The sequence below is a fragment of the Macrotis lagotis genome, chromosome 3 (assembly GCF_037893015.1).
Source record: "Macrotis lagotis isolate mMagLag1 chromosome 3, bilby.v1.9.chrom.fasta, whole genome shotgun sequence".
Lineage (NCBI taxonomy): Eukaryota > Metazoa > Chordata > Mammalia > Peramelemorphia > Peramelidae > Macrotis > Macrotis lagotis.
The window spans coordinates 175,576,677-175,596,787 of NC_133660.1; the positions used below are offsets into that span (position 1 = coordinate 175,576,677).

General features: G+C 34.7%; 1 protein-coding gene across 3 annotated transcripts in view; it reads right to left on the reverse strand.

Moving 5' to 3' along the window:
* N4BP2 (NEDD4 binding protein 2) overlaps nt 1-20,111 on the reverse strand; it is an 81,508-nt gene that overhangs the window by 23,514 nt on the left and 37,883 nt on the right. For all 3 annotated transcript variants that reach the window (XM_074229593.1, XM_074229592.1, XM_074229594.1), the window contains 6 exons: nt 20,022-20,098; nt 15,526-15,681; nt 5,286-7,630; nt 4,381-4,466; nt 3,842-3,887; nt 2,251-2,447 (listed from right to left, as the gene is read on the reverse strand). In XM_074229593.1, coding sequence (XP_074085694.1) covers nt 2,251-2,447; nt 3,842-3,887; nt 4,381-4,466; nt 5,286-7,630; nt 15,526-15,681; nt 20,022-20,098 — 2,907 coding nt within the window. The remainder of the gene's footprint in view (nt 1-2,250; nt 2,448-3,841; nt 3,888-4,380; nt 4,467-5,285; nt 7,631-15,525; nt 15,682-20,021; nt 20,099-20,111) is intronic.

Below are 20,111 nucleotides of genomic sequence, written 5' to 3' on the forward strand. Positions count from 1 at the left end.
GAGATTTTTTTAGGGCCTTAAGGACATCTACGTTCTCTCATTTTTCAAACTAACTTTCTTAATTTTGTTAATCAAAAGAATACAAGAAAACTTTCTTCACTTCACTAATTGTATTAAAAATTTTAACAATATTCACAAAAAAGTTTCTTGTAACTGTACATAGGTGCATACTAGTTAGCTATTCTAAGGGCCAGAGTTGTTAACCTTTTCATATTTTTTTTTTAGGTTTTTACAAGGCAATGGGATTAAGTGGCTTGCCCAAGGCCTCATAGCTAGGTAATTATAAAGTGTATGAGGCCAGATTTGAACTCCAGGGCTGGTGCTCTATTCACTGCACCACCTAGCCACCCCATGGATTCATTTTTTTCTTATTTGTTACACAGGTTTGCTTTTTTTCTCCTCTTTCAGTTTTTACTTGGATTTGAACGATGAGAGAGTTTAGCCATAGTGACACCCAAAAAAATTACAAACCATTTAAATTCAATGGTACTAATGCATATCTATAAGACAGCAATCATTGCCATCATCATCATATTTATCCATCATTCTGTCTTCAGATGGATTGATGTGAAATTTATATGAGAAGCAAATTGATCAATAAAAACTTAAGAACTTTTGGCTTTCTTTGGGCTGACTTTTTCCTTGTCTAAATATACATTCTAGAAAAACATAACTGATCCTTTCAGATAAGAGTTAACATTTCCTCCCTTAAGTGCTTAAACAGCACTTTGCACCTAGAAAAGATAATCAAACTTCGCGTTTTACTTGCTTTCTATTATTTTGTAAGTTTAACAACGACAAGTGAAACAATGTATTTCACTCATCTTACTTCTCCCAACATTGTGCTTTCCACATAGAAGGTGTTCAAACAAGTCTGGAATTAACACTGAGGGGAAGAAAAGTGCAGCTTGGGGTGGTGGGGGGAGAAGGTCATTTTCACCTTAGGCATTTGTTAAAATAGATTATAATGCTATTTTAAATTAATCCTTAGTAGTATGGACAACATGATCGCCTAAAGTCACTGTGTAACCCATCTCATAAATGAATTTAAAATTCATAATTTCATTAATTACTGGATGTAATGGTTCTCATTAAACAATTCTATTCCTGTTAACATAACAGTTTTTGTTTCCTTTTAACACAGAAAGTATTTATTTAGAAGAACAAGCATTGGATCAAACTGGGACAAATTTGGTAAGTGAAGCTCAGGAAAAGACCATAGGAATGTAGGTTTCGAATTGGATGAGACACCTCAGAGTTAAAAACCTTCATCTTTCAATTAGGAAACTGAGGTCCAAGAAGGTTTAACTAACTTGCCCAATGTCACATTATCAGAGGCAGGATTTGAATTTCAGTCCTACGAATTACTCCAGATCTAATACTCTTTCCACAAGATCCAATACACTTTCTACAGAATAAACTGGTCTCCTGAATCTGCATTTTTAACTAAGGCAGATTCCTGAAATCAAGCAACAACCTATTCAATGATAAAGATAAAAACATTTTTAAAAACACTTTCCTCCTTTCTTGAAAGATCACATAATTTGGCAGCCCAAGCTTTTGGACTTCTTTATCTTTTCATGAAATTCCATGAATATCTTAACTATTAATGTGCATGAGTCAAAGTGGCTGCTTGAGGAAATAATAATACTTAATATGAAGGGACATTCTATAAAAGAAGATAGATATTTCGAGTAAATGCAAACAAATGAGTTTTCTAATTCAGATGACAATTACCAGAAGAAAAGCAATGGAAAAACACTACACACAAACCATTATCCCTGTTGTTCCTGATACAAGAGTCGCCTGTCTTGACTCTCTTTCCTTTGTACTTCTCAATTTTGTTTTGGCTCCCAACAATTAACTCAATGCTCTGCACACAGTGGCCATTTAATAAAATTCATATTTTAAGAATTCAGTTCTTAGATTGACTCCCCCCTTAAACATGTGCCCGTGCTTCTCTAGAGATAAATGATTCAAATTATAAAATTAAATTTCTCTTAATTCCATATGAGGATTTAAAAATTGGAAATTTGAAATGCTGTTGTCAAAAAAATTGTCTTTAATAAAGGTTGTTAAAAACCCCAGTCTTGGCAACGAACAACAACAACAAAAACTTATCTATGGAGATTACAAATTGTAAAAATCAAATAATTGTTAACAATTGCTAGAAAAATCATTTGTCCTACACCCACACACCTATCAAAAAAATCTACTTGTAATCTGAGATAATTCTAACAAGAATCATACCATTTCATGTTTTTCCTGTAAAGCAATCTCTTCTGACATTATTTCTCTCAGTGAAACTTTTTTAGTCTGAGTATTCCAATGATCCATGAAAAATGGCATTTCAGATGGGTTTTGGCACTTCAGTAGTTTTTTGCCTGTTCTTTGAGATGACTTTTGTTCAGGAGTATCAGGATTTGAATGTCCAGCAACAGGAGCATCTTCAAAAGTAAAAAAAAAAAAAAAAAAAAAAAGTTTGGTTTTTCTCAAAACTTAAGCATATTTTAGGGGGAAGCCATAAAGATTAGTTGACAAAGAAAGTATAATTCCAGCTTAATTTTCAAAATAAGCTCTGTAAATATAAGAACATATCATAAAGGGGCAGCTAGGTGGTGCAGTGGATAGAGCACCGGCCCTGGAGTCAGGAGCTTTTATAGATGAAGAACAGAAGAGAGCTGAATTTGAAGATTAAGATATTTCATACAACAAGATTTTTTTTATTACAATGAGCTATTGCAATGAATCGTAAGGGGGGGAGATGAGGGGGAATGAGGGAACCTTCAATCTCATCAGAGGTGGCTAGGAGAGGAAATAGGTATAGACATCTAGAGTAAAAAGGAGAGAAGGGAGACAGGGACAGGGGATGTGAGTGATGGAGGAGAGGATGGACCATGGGGGGAGAGTGTTCAGATATAACACATTTTCTTTGTTACTTCTTGCAAGGGGCTGAGATTGGATGGCCTGTCTGGGACCACAGGGCCGGGTGGATGCTGGGCCTAAGTGGGGTATGGGGGCTCCATGGTGGGGGATCTGTCTGCTGCACCACTCAGCTACCCTACAGCACATTTAAGAAGAGGGACAGAGTGAAAGGAGAGAAAATATAGTATGTGGTAGTGGGGAAGTACGAATGGAGGGAGTTGCGATCAGCAATGGCAATGGTGGAAAAATATGGAAGTAGCTTTTGTGATGAACTTATCATAAAGAATGTGATCCACCCGCAACAGAGCTGGAGGGGCTGGAACTGAAGCATATTTTAAATTATTACTCGGGGGGGGGGGGGTATGCAGGGCAAATGGGTCTTGGATGGCTTCCCTGCGGCCACACAGCTGGGTGATTGTTGGGTGTCTGAGGCCAGATTTGGACCCGGGTGCTCCTGGCTCCAGGGCCGATGCTCTGTCCGCTGCGCCCTAGTATCATCATCATCATCATCATCATCATCATCATCATCATTTCTCTTATTTTATTTTATTTTGGGTCTTGGGGGGGGGGGGGGTTGCAGGGCAATGGGGTTGGGGTGGCTTGCCCAAGGTCACACAGCTGGGTGATTTTTGGGTGTCTGAAGCTGGATTTGGGCTCAGGTGCTCCTGGCTCCAGGGCAGGTGCTCTGTCCACTGCACCATCTGGCTGCACCTATCATTATTACTATTATTATTTTTTAATTTTAATTTTTTTCTCTCTCTATTGCTTATGCAGGTCTATATTTTTTGGGGGGAAGGGGTATTATGTCTACTTGTAAACAAGAATATTTTTAGTAATGTATAAAAAACATCATCTGTACAAAAATAAGAATAAATTAATTTTTTTAAAAAAGACTATTCAGATAAAAATGTTTTACCTCTAGCATGCAGAACACGTGATATTTCATCTTGTCTTTGTCGTTCCTAAAAAAATTGGAGGTGAAAGAAAACATTCATGAAAATAGAGGATTTTTCTCACATAATCTGTAGCATCACACTGGATAAACAAAGTTTTGTTCATTTAAAAAAGTAACCTTATAAAAAAGAGAAAAATAGACATTTTAAAAAATCTATAAGTGACAAATGATCTTTTAAAAAAATAATTCCACAGATACTTTCCATTTACACAGTATTAAATTCAATAAATTGCTTCTATAAATTTTAATGCTGAGTAACAAATTGCTCCTGTTTTAAAAGAAAAAAAAATCACAAGCTGTATAGCTAAACTGTTTTACAAGAGGAAAAAATATCTCTAAAAGACTTGGCAGCAAAATATTTATTCATCTCTGAAAATTCAGTAGGCTAGATACATGTGTGTTTTCATAGTTAATGTACAATGTGTCACTTTATAAAAAATGCATAGAAACTAGAGTCAAAATAGATATAAAATTTAACTTTTCATAAGAGGCCTACCAACCATAATGGATTCTTTCCATTTCTCATGAATCACTTTAGCCAGATTCAGATCTATATGAACCACACAATCGTCAACTGTTAGAGATCCTTTAGGGGGGAAAAAAAGAAAATATACTCATTATTTTCCCATTAGAAAACATGTCAAACTGGTAACAAGTCAGTTACTGCTGACTGCTACCTTTTAATATAAATTACAAAGTTGCTTATGGTATTAATAAAAACTGCTGGTTTTCTCGTGTGCTAAAAGATTTACTACAATTTTTGTAAATTGCCCTTATTTTACTGGCTAGTGCTTTTTTAATTTTTTTGAAGTCAAAGTAAATTTCCAATTTCATCCGTTGCTTTTGACCCATGACATAGAGCACCTGTAATTTTTAATTACATATAACCTACTAGTATAAGTACCTCAAACTACAAAATAATGTTCTGTCCTAGATTAAGCTAAATAAAATTAAATATCACAAAGAGAATTTATCCATAACTAACATGAATTGCAAAAATATATTATTATCACTGTATATAGGGAATTTCTGCTGCCAATGAGTATTTGGCATTATCTCTGAAACAAATGAGAACTGTCTAAGACACCGGGAGGTTAAATAATCAGTAGATATTAGAAACAGGAGTTGAACTCAGGAGTTCCTGTTTCTGAGGTAAGCAATTTATTCACTAGGCCACAATACCTCTCCAACTATTTAAAAATTCTAGAAAATTGTGTTTTTTAAAAATTCTACACCAACAAACAAGCAATTAAAAAATAATACCATTATAACATATTAGAATTAATGTAAGTAACCACCTAAAACAAGAATAAATAATCTTAGCATTTTCATAGTTTAACAATGACTGATGAAAAAAGACTCCCAATTGTCTCTAAGGACACATACACCTGGAATTAATTCTTACCTGAATCAATGCCAACTGGCCCAAATAATTCACTGAGCTGGAAAGCCAATTCAGGAGGTAATGCCAACTCCAGACAGTCTATGTTCATAGGTTTAGGTTTCGTTGGTGTGGAATTCAAAATCTCAGCTTTGTCTACTTCACAGTGAGTTACTTTACTTTCATCGTTAATCACTCTTACCAAATTTGCTGGTGATTTGGCATGTATAATTTTTTCCATTTCTGGCTTATCTTCATTAATATATCCCTCTGTAGGCACCTGAAATTTCTTATCACTTTTTATAAGATTTTCATTTTTCTTTCGTTCAAAATATTCAATAGTACCAGTTTCTTCATTTAAATTATCAGATGTAGTTTTGAAAATATCAGGCAAAGAACATGAGCCAAATTCTGTGGCTAAGGATTCTCCATCTATTTCATTCATATTTTTAAGGTTTATATCATTTAAGGTAGTTTTTGAAATATCCAAAGCTGACTGTCCAATTTTATCTGAACCAGAAAGTTTTGTCTGATTGCTGCAAGAAGGCAAGTCATTGGTGTGTCTTACTTCTCTGACAATACTAGATAAAATACTTGTTACTAATTCTGATTTTTCAGTATGTATATCTTTTATGTCTGCTTTTCCATTGTTTTTACCTTCTTCATCACAGTTAAGCTGTGTATCAACATGATCCATGCCAATTCCATGGCCATTTTTCTGAATGCTAGAACTGGAAGTCCCTCCATGGCTGATAATCTCCTTCAAATAAGCACTCACATCAAATTGCTCAATTTGTGTATCATCATCCGATTCTGGTAAACTTTCCTCCTCATTCTCTTCACATAATTTTGCTTCAGAATCCAACAAAAGGCTTGTTGCCCAAATAATATCTTTGTTGCAGCGCTCATACAAGTCTTTCAGTGCTTCGGATGAAAAAGAGCCAAAAATCTTACAAAGAGTATTTAGATTTTCAGACTCATCAGCATTAGTAAGTTCACTTTCTTCTACATAGGTACTTTTATCATACATGACTCTATATGGAATTATTTCTTGAATATCTGATCTAATATTAATATTAAAATCTTTTGGCTTAAATCCATCTAATTTTCCTGTTAATACTCTAATCGAATCAGAAATGCTAATTTTCTTTTTTTCTATTTTCCACAAAAGAGCAAAATCCTGTGGCTCAGTTTGTGAGCATTTGTTTACATCTAGACAAGATTCTTCAAGGCTCCCTTCTGAAAATTCAGATGCAACTTGTGGTTCTACTACTTGGGACAGAGTGGAATCACTGCAGGCAAAGGTAAGAGAAGATTGGGGTACCTCACTTTTCTCACCAGTAGGTTCACAGGATACAATTTCATGTTTTTCATGAGTTGAGTTTCTCACATCTTCATGATTTGCCAAGACTCCATGAAACACATCTGCTACTTTTACAGATGTTTCATTCATACTCTGATTACTTTCAGACTCATTTAAACTTGTTTTTGGCATTCTTGATCTGTGTTCCCTCGGAGCCAAAGAATCTGATAAAGGCCAATCTCCCATGTCAGATATTTCTGATCTATTTTTTCCATCAACTTTATATGTATCATGCTCACTGCAGCTGTTTAAGGGTTCTGGTTGTACATTCTTGATATACTCTCCACTTTCTTCTGAGGGTTCTTGTTGCTGGCCATAAGCTATGCCTACATGTATATCACTGTCTAGTTTCAGACATGATTCTAAATTATTGCACTCTCTGTTACATTGTACAGATGATGTTTTTTCAGCTCTTTTATTCCTCTTGATCCTCTGACCCATTGTTTTCTCAACAGGCCAGTCACCAAAAAAATTTAGTAATTCATGCTTTGAGGATTTTTCTGAAATTGAATTGCTTTGAGTCACGAACTGTTTTTCATTTATTATTTCTGATTCAGCAAGTATTTCACTATGTACATCATTTTCACTTTGGACTTCAATTTTCTTTGGAAGTCTATTGGTGCCTTGGTTTCCTTCACTAAAAGAAGTATTTATCATGATATTCTCTTCAGGTCTGGAAGTATCTACTTTAATACTTTGCCCTTCAGTAGGTATATCTACATTTTCTTCCTCTGCATCATTTTCCTCTAATACTTCTTTATTTTCAGAATTTGTTAATTCAGGCTCTCCGGATTCCTGACTGGCAGTTTTTTGAAAATAAAGTTCGATGGCACTTACTTCTTGTTTCCCTTTTTCTAAATCTACTATAGAAAAACACTTCAAATTCTCTTGAAATGACAAAATATCAGGCCCCAAAGTAAATTCTTCTTCACTTATCTCAGAATGCTTCAAAGATGAGGAAAGATCATTTTCTTTCAAACAAGTATAATCATCGGAGTCTTTCAGGCTGAAAAACAATAGATATAGGTATTTTATGCCCCTTAAAAGGAATTTCTCAATTAAATCAAATTAAGTATTTGTAAGGGATACTTTAGACAAAGCATAATACTAGGTACAACAAATGTAAAGAATGTGGAAAGGAGACAAGTGGGAAATAAAACAAAATTAAAATAATAAAAAAGGATGTAGTTAGCTGGCACAGTGGATAATGCACTGGCCATAGATAGAGTAAGGAAAACCTGAGTTCAAATCTGAACTCCAACACTTACTAGATGTGTGACACTAAATCAGAGATGCATAATTATTAAAAGATAAAACAGACAAAAATGACTAAATAAGAGAGCATTAACAATTACAGGTAATCAGGAAAGTCTTTGTGAAGGCTGTATCACCTGACCTATAACTTATAAAAGTTATGACAAATCAAAACAAGAATGAACTGGGGCAGCTAGGTGGTGAAGTAGATAAAGCCCCAGCCCTGGAGTCAGGAAGACCTGACAGGAAGACCAGCCCCAGACACTTAATAATTGCCTAGCTGTGTGACCTTGGGAAAGTCACTTAACCCCATTACCTTGCCAAAAAAAAAAATGAAGTGTATTCTAGACATGATTAATGCCTTGTATAAATTCACAGAAACAAATTAAATGTTTAATTAAAAAGTCTAACTAATCTGCAACACTATGTAAAAAGGAGAGTGATATGAAATAGCAATGGAAAAAGTAGGATAGGTATAGACTATGAAGTTGGCTGAGGAAATTTTATAAGAATAATCATATTATTACGCAATATTATTATTATTATTATTATTTGCCCTTATTATGTAATAAGGACAAACAAGGGTTTGGGGATGATCAAGCAGAATTTTTTTAAATGATGTTTACAGTATACCACAATTTTATCACATAATTTAAAGGCATAGAGAACCCAAGATGACATCATGCATGCTTCACCTGAAAAAACTATTGGGTTTAGTCAAACAAGGTGCCTTCCCATGCAAATTTAAAATAAACCATTTAATAAGAACAATAGTTTGAATATTACATAACTATTTGATAATTGCTACTTAAAGAACAGGGTATAAAATGGGAAAATAAATGCTTGCTAAAACTATTTGCCACCATGATGAAAAAGGAACAGAATAAAATTTAAATGGAAAATAGAATCAACTGATGAGTTCTCTCAGTGCTACTACTTATAGCTGACATTATGTTGATTACATCCTGGCTTAAAAGAATTCAGACTTACTAACCAAGTGGATGAAGAATGGCTACTATAATAGAGATATCCATTTGGATAGACAAATCTATTAAATTGGTACAGACACCTTGAATGGATATTGAGGCAGCTAAGTAAAATGGCAAAGTGCTAGAACTGAAATAAGAAAAATCTATGTTCTAATCCAGGCACAAACACTTATTTATCTGTGTATGGTTCTATGCACTTCACTTAACCTTTAGTTGCCTCAGTTTCATCATCTCTAAAATAATGAGGTTGGCTTTACTGACTCTTTACTTCCAACTCCAGATTTATAAAAACTACTCTTTATATGCATTGACCACTTATGTATTAGAAAATTAAGACAATTAGGTAGCACAATGAATAGAGCAAAGGAGCTGGAGTCAAGAAGACCTGTGTTTAAATACACACTCAGATATTTACTGATTGTGTAACCCTGAGTAAGTTACTTAACCTCTGTCTCCTTCAGTTTGTTCATCTGTAAAATGAGAATAATAGCATCTATTCCCTAGGTCTAGTGTTTGTAAAGAACTGTGTACACCTTAAAAGTAATATATGTCTGTATGCATATGTATGTATATGTGGATGTATATGTATAAATGTGTTTGTGTGTATTAATGTGTGTGAATTAATATATGTATGTAGATATATATATTTATATTCTAGCTATTATAAATGCTAGCTATTCAAATGATTCTTAGTTATAGAAGAAATTATTAATTTCTTATTAATTTTAGATTTCAGAACTATTGAAGATTTTCTGTAGTCAAGTTTTCTAATTCTAGCTACTTGTGCAAAAGCTTTTTAACTGTATCTTATGAAAAACTGACTTTTCTAAGACCACTTCTACTCCATTTGATTAAAAGTATAAGAAAGACATAGTATACAATTTATGTCATTAAAAGGAGTTTCCATAATGATGAAAACAAATTCCTAACAAACATCACATTTATATCCTTTATAAAACAATAATCTAATGGGGTTTGGTGAGGGAATTGTGCCAAATTTCTTATAAATAATTTGCTATGGGGCAGCTAGGTGGTGCAGTGGATAGAGCACCAACCCTGGAGTAAGGAGGACATGAGTTCAAATCTGATCTCACCACCTAGCTGTGTGACCTTGGGCAAGTCACTTGCAACCTTGTAAAAACTAAATGATGATGATGATGATGATGATAATTTGTTATGTCTTGGAGCTGTGCAAAAACTATAAGCAAATATTTTATTTTAAAATTAAAGTTTCCATTTTTATGTGCCTTATGAATTTAAAGAAAATAAAGCATGGTCTTTTGAAGTCCCACTTCCTCTTCCAAGCAAATTTTCCATACCTTAGTGTACTGACCTAGATGATCCTGTAGAAAGACAGCCTAGCTTGGAATGGCTACAGTGATCTCAATTCAAACCCTACCCTAGCAAGTTACCTAACCTCTGATCTTCAGTTTCCTTATTTGTAAAATGAGAACTATTCCTTTGATGTGATCCTTTTGGCTCCTTAGAAAATAATCGTCATGAATTTTTAAAACATATATAATTAAGAAATATTAGATTTCAGTTTTGCCAAGAGAAGCATATTAAACTTAATATTTATTTACGACTACAATGTAACCCATATTATCAATGGCTCTAATAATAAAATGTAATATAATAAAGTATAATAAAATACAATAAAGTATTATAATAATAATAAAAAATAATGAGCATAATTATAAAAGATTTGTCTTTTAAATAAAAAAGGAAAAGGATAGATATTATCATAGTCAATGCTCCAATTACAGGTGTCTTGAGTTGCCTTCTATTGTTATTTTTAGAAGATTTAACTTTGGGGGAACTTTTCTTACATTTTCTTGTTCTTATAATTGAAATTACTTTACTTTGCTCATTTCTTCTGTTTTGAGGTAGTGAGAAAAATTAGTTCTGCTCATCAGCAACTACGCATTCCTTCACCATGCTGAAGGTCCCAAGGCCCGTTTTTGTAATAACAATATTCTTTTGGTGATATTGAATGACTACGAGTCAACAAAGTTTCATAAAAATTATGTTAAATGATGTCTCTCAAAGAACAATGGGGGGGGTTAGGAGGGTGGGGTATAGACAAGATGGTAGCATTAACTAACTCTCAGAGATTTCCCAAAACAGTCTCTAAACAGACCCTAATCCAACAAAAGCCTCTAAACAGACCCTAAAGCAACAGAACCCACCAAAAAAGAGTGAAACAAGTTCTCAACTTATCACGGAGGAACTTCAATAAGGTGTGATTCTTGCAGGTTAAAGGGTAATAGCCCAGCATAAATGGGAGAGCTGGAAAGCCGAGTGGAGGCTCTTAACCACAACGCAGCTAAGGTTCAGGCTCAGTAAGCCAATGGTACGGCAGGTCAATAGTGAGAGTCCCAACCCCACTCAGAAAGTAAAGTTTGAGTCCCAGGAATGCTGGTCTAACAGGTGGGACTGGGTTGGGCTAGAACCTGAAATGCACAGAGCCCAGCCACATCATAAAACATTGGGGATTATACCCTCTTTGCCCCAAAAGCAGAACTCACCTGTCAAAATGAGCAAAAAAAAGGGGGGGGGGGGGGGAATAACCATAAAGCACTACTATTCTGATGGGGATGATAAGAACACCATCTCAGGAAAGTAGTGACAAAATTCCTATATGTGAACCCTCAAAGGAGTTTACTAAAGGATTATATTTCTGGGGAACAGTTAGTTAAAATTGATTAAGATGTGATGGTTATGGCTCTTTAGAATTGTACCTCTATCAGGATAGTTGAAAAAAGTACAATTTGTGGGGCAGCTAGGTGGTGCAGTAGATGGAGCACCGGCCCTGAAGTCAGGAGTACCTGAGTTTAAATCCAGCCACAGATACTTAATAATTACCTAGATGTGTGGCCTTGGGCAAGCCACTTAGGAAGGAAGGAAGGAAGGAAGGAAGGAAGGAGTATAATTTGACAGAGGATGGGGGCTCAAATAGGTATAAAACAATTAAGACATAAAAAGAGGATTATACTAGGAGAAGACAGAATATAATTAGTACCATATGAAGGTAAAAGGGAAGGAAGGGAGATGGTAAACACTGAATAAATCTTACTCTCAAAAGATTTGGCTCAAAAAGAGAATGATATGCATTCCCAATTGGATTAAGAAATTTATTCTAACCCACAGGAAAGTGGGAGGAAAAAGGAGGAAAGGACAATTTGAGGCAGATAACAGTCAAAAGCAAAACCTTGGTGTGGAGAGATAAGGGAAAAAGAGAAAGGAAAGTACAAACAGGATGAAAATAGGATGGAAGGAAAGACAAAGTTCTTTTTTGGGGGTTTTCTGGTTTTTTTGTTTGTTTTTTTTTTGCAAGGCAATGGGGTTTAGTAGTTTGCCCAAGGCCACACAGCTAGGTAATTATTAAGTGTCTGAGGCCAGATCTGAACCCAGGTACTCCTGACTCCAGGGCCGGTGCTCCATCCACTGCACCACCTAGCCACCCCAAGACAAAGTTTTTGTACAAATAAAACCAATGCAACCAAGATAAGAAGGATTACAGAAAACTGGGAAGCAATTTTCACAGTTGCTGTGTACTTTTTTCACTTTTTAAAACTTTTTTTACTTTGTTTCTTTCTCTCTCATGATCTTTCTTCCCCTCAGTTCTCACTCTTCTTCCAAATATGGTCTAATATGGAAACATGTTAAACACAATTGTAAATGTGCAACCTATATGAGATTGTTCTCTGCCATGGGGATGAAGGAGGGAAGGAAAGATGAAAGAAAACTGTGGCTTGCAAAAGAATGAATGCCGAAAACTATCTCTGCATGTAACAGGAAAATATAAAAAAAAAAAAGGAGGGAGAAAAAAAGAGCAATGAGAGATAGAAGGATACTGGGACTAGACCAAATCAAAAAACCAAGGAAGAAAATGCATGTATGAACAGAAGGAAAAGTGAGATAATCCTACAGTAAAAATGAAAGAAAAAAAAAAGACAGGTAGTCTTTCTGCTACACTAATGGTCATGTATTATCTAAATATCTAGAAGATCCACTTAGCATGTTAAGTAGACATTCTGTAGCAGAATCGGGTTAGCAGGCAAAGAATACAATACTACTGGAGGAAGTATTCACATCCACAAAGATCCACCCATGTAAGAAGAAAGTCAAAAACTGTCTGAAGAGGAAAGGTATGGGAAGTAGAGAGATCAACCAGGGGACATAAAAAAGTGGTAAGGGCCTAAATTAGGGTAGTGGTAGTCGTCTAAGTGAATATATTGTGGAAAGACATCTGGGAACATCAACTGATTGAATTGGAGGATGGGGAAAAGGAATAGAATCAAAGATGAATACAAAGATGAATACAACTTAGATGACAAAGTTGATCCCTCAACAAAATGGACAAATACAGGGGGGGAAAAAGGGTAGATTTGTTGGTAATGAGATAAGCTACATTTTGACTATGTTGAATATGAGATATCTAATGAATACTGAGATATCTGTGGCAGGTATCCAGTAGACAGTCGATGATAGGGGCCTGGAGTTCATAGGGAGTCATCTTATAGAGATGATCACTGAAGCTATTTGAACAAATATAATCACTAAAGGAGAGACTTAGAGCGAAAAGTGGATAACAACAGTACATAGGGGACAAGTGATCAATGGAAAAAAGTAGTAATCCAACTAGGAAGAAATAGAAAAGAAGGAGAAAGCAGTATAATCAAAGATTCTCCAGGAAGATGTAGGTGTCAATAAACTGCAAACAGCTTAAGAAGGAAGTTAGTTAAGTCCTGAGAGAAAAATAGACCTAGAAGTCCAGATGTGACTGGTAAAACTGTACAGAACAAGTTTAAGCAGAGTGATGGAGTTGAGAGCTAAGTAGGTTGTAAGGAAGGGACAATAGAGTAGCTGATTTTCTCCAGGTGTTTAGCACTAAAAAGCAGTAAAGATATTTGAAGATACCTTGAATTTGATAATAGGATGAAGTGAAAATTTTAAAAGGAAAGGGTATCTTACAGGCATTCCATTAACATACATTTATTAAACATTAACTAGGCACTGGAGATACAAAGAAAAGTATTAAATAAATAGTTCCTGTGCCCAAGGTTTCATTCAAATTGGGGAACATATAGATATTACAAAATACACACAAACACACACATACATACACACACACACACACACACACACACACACACACACACACACACACAATAAATGGAAGGATAAGGAAAACCTCATTGAGGAGGCCCTTGAGCTGAGCTCTGAGCAAAGCTAGGAATTTTGAGAGGCAGCAATCAAAAAGGAGTGTATCCTAGACAACAGAAAACAACGAGGCAGTAGAGAGAGATTAAATATGGCTTCTGAGGACAGGTGAGGAATTCAGAAACAAGTTCCCTAGAAGAATACGGAATCAAAGACATAAATAGAGATGAAAAGAAGAGGAAAAGGTATTCTGAAGATGATGTGTGACTATATGGAGTCTGGGGTAAGAGTGAGAGAGTAGTGCCAATATTTAAAAAGCCTCAAGCAATCATTAAAATAATCAGAAGATAAAAGGAAATCGGGGTATTGTTTGAATTATGTCCCTCTCCCCTTCAACCCTACAAAAAAAAAAGACAGTAAAAAAGGAAAGGAAGGGAACAGAGTTGAGAGCAGATGGAAGTTGGGAGCTGGAGATGATGGAAGTACATAGTTTCATAGCAGTATATTTATAATTTCCCAGTTATAATTTTTTCTTTGTTCACTGAAATACCTGTGCTATGAGAACCCAACTGAAATTTCTAACTCCCAACCCTTATAAGTACATAGTCATCGCTAACACTTAAGATAGATACTTATATTCATATTTCTTTATCTAGGTTCACAGATTGACTATTTGTCCTTTAAAGAAGTTTCTGTGGAGCCGCTAGGTGGCGCAGTGGATAAAGCACCGGCCCTGGAGTCAGGGGTATCTGAGTTCAAATCTGGCTTCAGACACTTAATAATTACCTAGCTGTGTGGCCTTGGGCAAGCCACTTAACCCCACTGCCTTGCAAAAAAAAACCTCACTCTACTCCTAAAAAATAAATATATGAATGAATGAATGAATGAATAAATAAGTTTCTATTACTGCCGGTCTAAATTAGAAACTGCTAAAAATCAATGATTGTGCTATTTTGTATAAATCCCAAGACAAAAAGGAACTGGCTGAATAAAATAACAAAGGAATATACTGATGCTGTTAACCCTACCCAAGCTAGACCTACCCTGTTCATTATGGCAAGACCCCATTTTAGAAACAATGATTAAAGGGGCAGCTAGGTGGCACAGTGAATAGAGCACTGGGCCTAGAGTCAGGAGGAACTAAGTTCAAATGAGGCCTCAAACGCTAATTACCTAGCTATGTGTCACTTAACCCCATTGTCTTACAAAAACCTAAAAAAGAATAAGAAAAAGAAAAAAAGCAACAATGATTAACAATATTTCAATCCTTTTATTCAGTTAAGCATTCCATCTAAGCTAAAGATAATTAATATATACTGTATCTTTATAGATCCCAAAAGGGAAAATAAAAAGCTAATTTCCTAAAGAAGATGGAGAAAGGGGAAAGGGGAGAGAGAGAGAGAGAGAGAGAGAGAGAAAATTTAAAACAACCTTTTAAATTAAAAAAAATTGCTTAATTTGGGTTCCAAGTACACAAGGAATTTCAACCTACCTAATATTTTCATCTTGACAAGAAGGTTCACTTAATTCAGTATGTTCTGGTCTATCTGGAACTGAAGAATCCAGGATGTGTGTCACAGAAACATGACGTTCATAGTGTTCCAACATTCTTACTATTTTCTCTTTGGTTACTCCATGAAGGTTACGCCTAAAAATATCAGAGGGAATTTAAAAGAACAAAATAAAACAAAAGTTCTGAATCAAGTATTATGAATGTGAGCAACTTCTTTTCTAATTCTTGAGAAATCAAAATAATGTTATTCATTGTAAATCTGTCCAAGTCAATTCTCACTTATTTTTCCTTTTATTCAGGATTTTTTTTAAGTTCTTTCTTACTTGTTCAGCATGGCTTCTCCAAATATAACACCTATCAGAAAAAAGTATGCAAAAACCAACTTTCTTGACCAGCATTATCTCCAGATACTTTCACAAACTATACTTTTACCTGTTGCTCTAAAGTCTTTTAGGTACAGATGAATTATAGGTAAAAATCTATTTAAAAAAATATTCTTGCAAAGGCTCCTTATTGAACCAAATAGAGCATCTAGTTTCATTTCACATGTATATTACAATTAAACTCCAAATGATAAGGTATAGTCTACAATTTGTGTATTGTCAATGTTGACAATATGCACAAGATGAGAAGGTGGCATGGACTGTCATCTATAATAATAGGTACTCACAATAACATAGTCCATTCTCAAGTATGTTAAAATACTTTTAGATTCACATGGTTATCAGCATTATCATAATCTCTACCTGTAATACTTCAAAGACTCATGACTTCATGTAAAAACATCTGCCACTGAAGTAAATCAAACTCTCTACCCCTAACTCCCTCATACACACACATTTTAATTATTGTGACCAAAAAATTTCATCATCATAGAACCAAACCTCTGACAAGATAAACTTATCTGGGTTGGTTCTCATCAAATATATCATGGAACAAGTGGAAGAAAACCTTCCCAGTTGAAGGACTGACAGTTTTATACTTCACTGCCACTTCTTGTGGTCACTTTCACACAATTAATGAAGGTGTATTATAGAGGTTCATAGAATTATAGTTCTAGACTAGAGCTTGCAGGAATTTCAAAGACTATATAAGGAAAACCAAGCCTGAGTATCTTGTCCAAAATGACACTCATATATAAGCCCATGGAACACATCTTATTTATGTAATGGAAGATTCCTTCAAATAAAATTTGCCTTCTAAAAAAATTTGCTAAATATCTATTTTCTCAAGTAAGAAATACTGTACAAATCATGGCATTCTTAATTCAATTTGAAATTAGTAATTGGTCCTCAATTATCCATGCACATTAGGGATCAATACCATAAATAATTTAAAACAGATTTAAATTGTAATATCTTGATGGAAATGAATACAATGATATGACAGATGATACAACTAAGATAGTACAAGGACCTTGGGCAATTCATACTCTAAACCTTCCTTATTCAGTTAAATTCTAGTTAAAAAGAGTGTCAAAGGGAAAAAAAGGGGGGAAAAAAAGGGAAAGAAAACAGGTGAAAGGGAAGAACAAAATGGCAAGATACAAGCCAGAGTGGATAAATATGGAAAGATACACTGTGACCAACCAAACATTACCTCTACTACCCAAACTACTTTCCCAGGAGTAATGCATATCTCCCTCCACACTTGTAAGGCCCTGGGTAAAAACTGCTCTCAAGATAAACAGATCACGGCTATAGGTATTCAATTTTTGCTATTTTTGGAGTAATAAAATATTGCTTTTCTTTATTCTTTGTTCTGCCAACTAAATTAAAAGACAATATATCAAACTCATCATACAAAGTTAGAATAATAAACACAATTTAAAACATAATTTAACATTTTTAAGAATAGCAAAAGGAGGGGGGATTCTAGGAAGATGGTGGAGTAAGATCAGAAAATTCCATGCTCTCGAGATTTCCTGTACTAACAAGTCAAAAACATCTCAGGGTGAAAGTAGAATGGCAAAAACAAAAGCTCCAGAGTGAAATGCAAATACCTCCAGGCTAGCTCCCTCAAATAATTAGAGACAAGTCCTAGTGACAGCCAGGTTGGGAGGTGGCCTTCGCCTCAGTCACAGGAATTTTCACCTCCCAGACAGTGTGGAGAGCTGGCATCTGAGTGGGGGAAGAGAAGGAACCTCTGCTGATAAGGCCCAGCTGTGCAAGTGAGCTACTGTCCTGGGCAAGAAGGAACCAGCAAATGCGGGTGAGTACAGAAGCAATGGCAAGGGGATACTGCTGGCTGTCAACACTTAAATGGAGAACTGGGTTTGTGGTCTTGGTACCAGATCAGAGGGGAAAACTGGAGGTTATAGTCACTGGAGAATTATCAGAGAATAAGATCATTTCCAGCCCAGTGTACTGAGGGGACCCAGCTGTGGCTTACAGAGGGAAAAGAGTATAGAGGTTGGACCTAGAACAAAGCTCACACTGCAAGACTAAAGTTGAATATAAGAAAAAGCTTCTAATTTTTTTTTCAAATGAGCAGGCAAAGGAGAAAGAACCCAACCAAACACATGGAAATATGGGAACAACAGAAGACCAAGGTTTATTTTCAGAAGTTGTTGAAGCAAAAGTCTCTCCAACCCCAACAATTAATGTCCCATGGCTAATAGCAAAAAAATTCCTAGAGGAACTAAAAAAAAAAAACTTTAAAAAATAATTAAGAGTAATTGAGGAAAACCTAAAAAGAAATAGGAACCAAGAAACTTATGAAAATAAAGTAAACCAACTAGAAAGAGATCTAGAATATTAAGGAAGAAAATTAGTCTTTGAAAATTAGAACAGAGCAAGAGGAAGCTAGTGAAGTTAAAAGTGACCAAAAACAATAAAACGAAATATAAAGATGGAAAAAATAGAGGAAAAGGTGAAATATCTAATAAGGAAAACAATAGATTTGGAGAAGAAAAAACAAAAATAATTGGACTACCTGAAAATTATGATACAAGAATATAAAAAGTAATTCAAGAAAATTGTCCTAAAGTGTCAGAACAAATCAAGCAGAAATAGAAAAAAATTCACCCATTACCACCTGAAATAGATCCTAGAAGGAAAACTGACAGGAATATCCTAACTGAATTCCCCACCAAGATAATGGAGAAAATACTAAGAGCAACAAGAAAAAAACTATTCAAATATAGCAGAACCATAATTAGAAATATACAAGATCTAGCAGTAGTTTCTTTAGATCTTACAACATATCAAAAAACATAAGAATTGGGGTTGTGGCCAAAAATTTCATACCTAACAAAGTTAAGCATAATCCTGAATGAAAACAAAAGAACATTTAATAAACTGTCAAACTTTCAGGATTTTCTTATAAAAAAACCTGAACTTAATAAAAAACTTGACACACATGAGCCAAAAGAAATATAAGATAAACATAAAAGACCAATTATAAGAGACTCAATAAGGACAAATAAGGACATGGGGAAATATGAACTATGTCGAAAATTGTTAGTATTAGGTAATTAGAAGGAGTAGAGCTGAGCAGGATGGAATTCTGAAAAATAAAATGGTCTGGGAAAAGATTACAAAAAGTATTACTGTCTTATAAGAGATAATAAGAACTAATACAGAGGAATTAGATGGAGTAGGAGAACTGGTAGTTCTGGAAATCTCATTGGTTTTAGGTTAACGAGGGAACAGTGTGTGTGTGTGTGTGTGTGTGTGTGTGTGTGTGTGTGTATATATGGCTATAAAAACAAAGTTCAGAGAGAAATAAGAGGAACCAGGGAAGGTAATGAAAAAGAGGGTAAGGGAATAAAATAAGGTATATAGAAAGATGTGTAGATAATGTAGAGGTTGAGACATGTGGCGTATATGAGGAAGAGATTCTTTTGAAGGACAGCTGATTATGGTATTAGAGGGCAAGGTAGTGAGTAGAAGTAGAAAAGAGAAATGAGGAGGGGTCGCTGTTTTCAGAAAATGTTAAAAAAAAAAAAAAGACAGATATACAAAAAATATAAATCTTTCAATATGTATGTATATATCTCTACATGTATATATATAATATATATATAAAATAACTATATGTGTGTATATATATGAGTAGGTAAGTGATATAGATACAGATATAGATATAAATATAAATACATAAAAAAATCATGTTTAATTATAGGCCCCCGGGGGGGGGGGGGGTAAGTGGAAGGGAAAAAAAAGAAAAAGTAAAGCGTTTAACAGCAGAGAACAGAAGAAAACTTACAAGGCAGCAAAGAAAAGATGGACAATTTAGAACACAATGTGTAATATTTATTATACAGGCTTTCTTGAAGTTGAAATTTATTGTTCTATATTGTGAATCTCCTCTTATGTTTACTGTGTACTTGACAATGGCTTTTAATTTTCTAAAATAAAAAATAGATTTAAAAAAAACAGTAAAGTCTATTTATATTTGATTCACTCATTTCTAAGGCAGAAATCAAGAGACTTATTATGAATACCTTAAGAGAAAAAAAAAGCAGTTTTTACCTTGCAAGTTCCTTTGGTTTAAATTTCCACCATGTATCCGGCTCCCGGAAGTGAACTTTATATTTATATTTTTGTGACTAAATAAAAGCA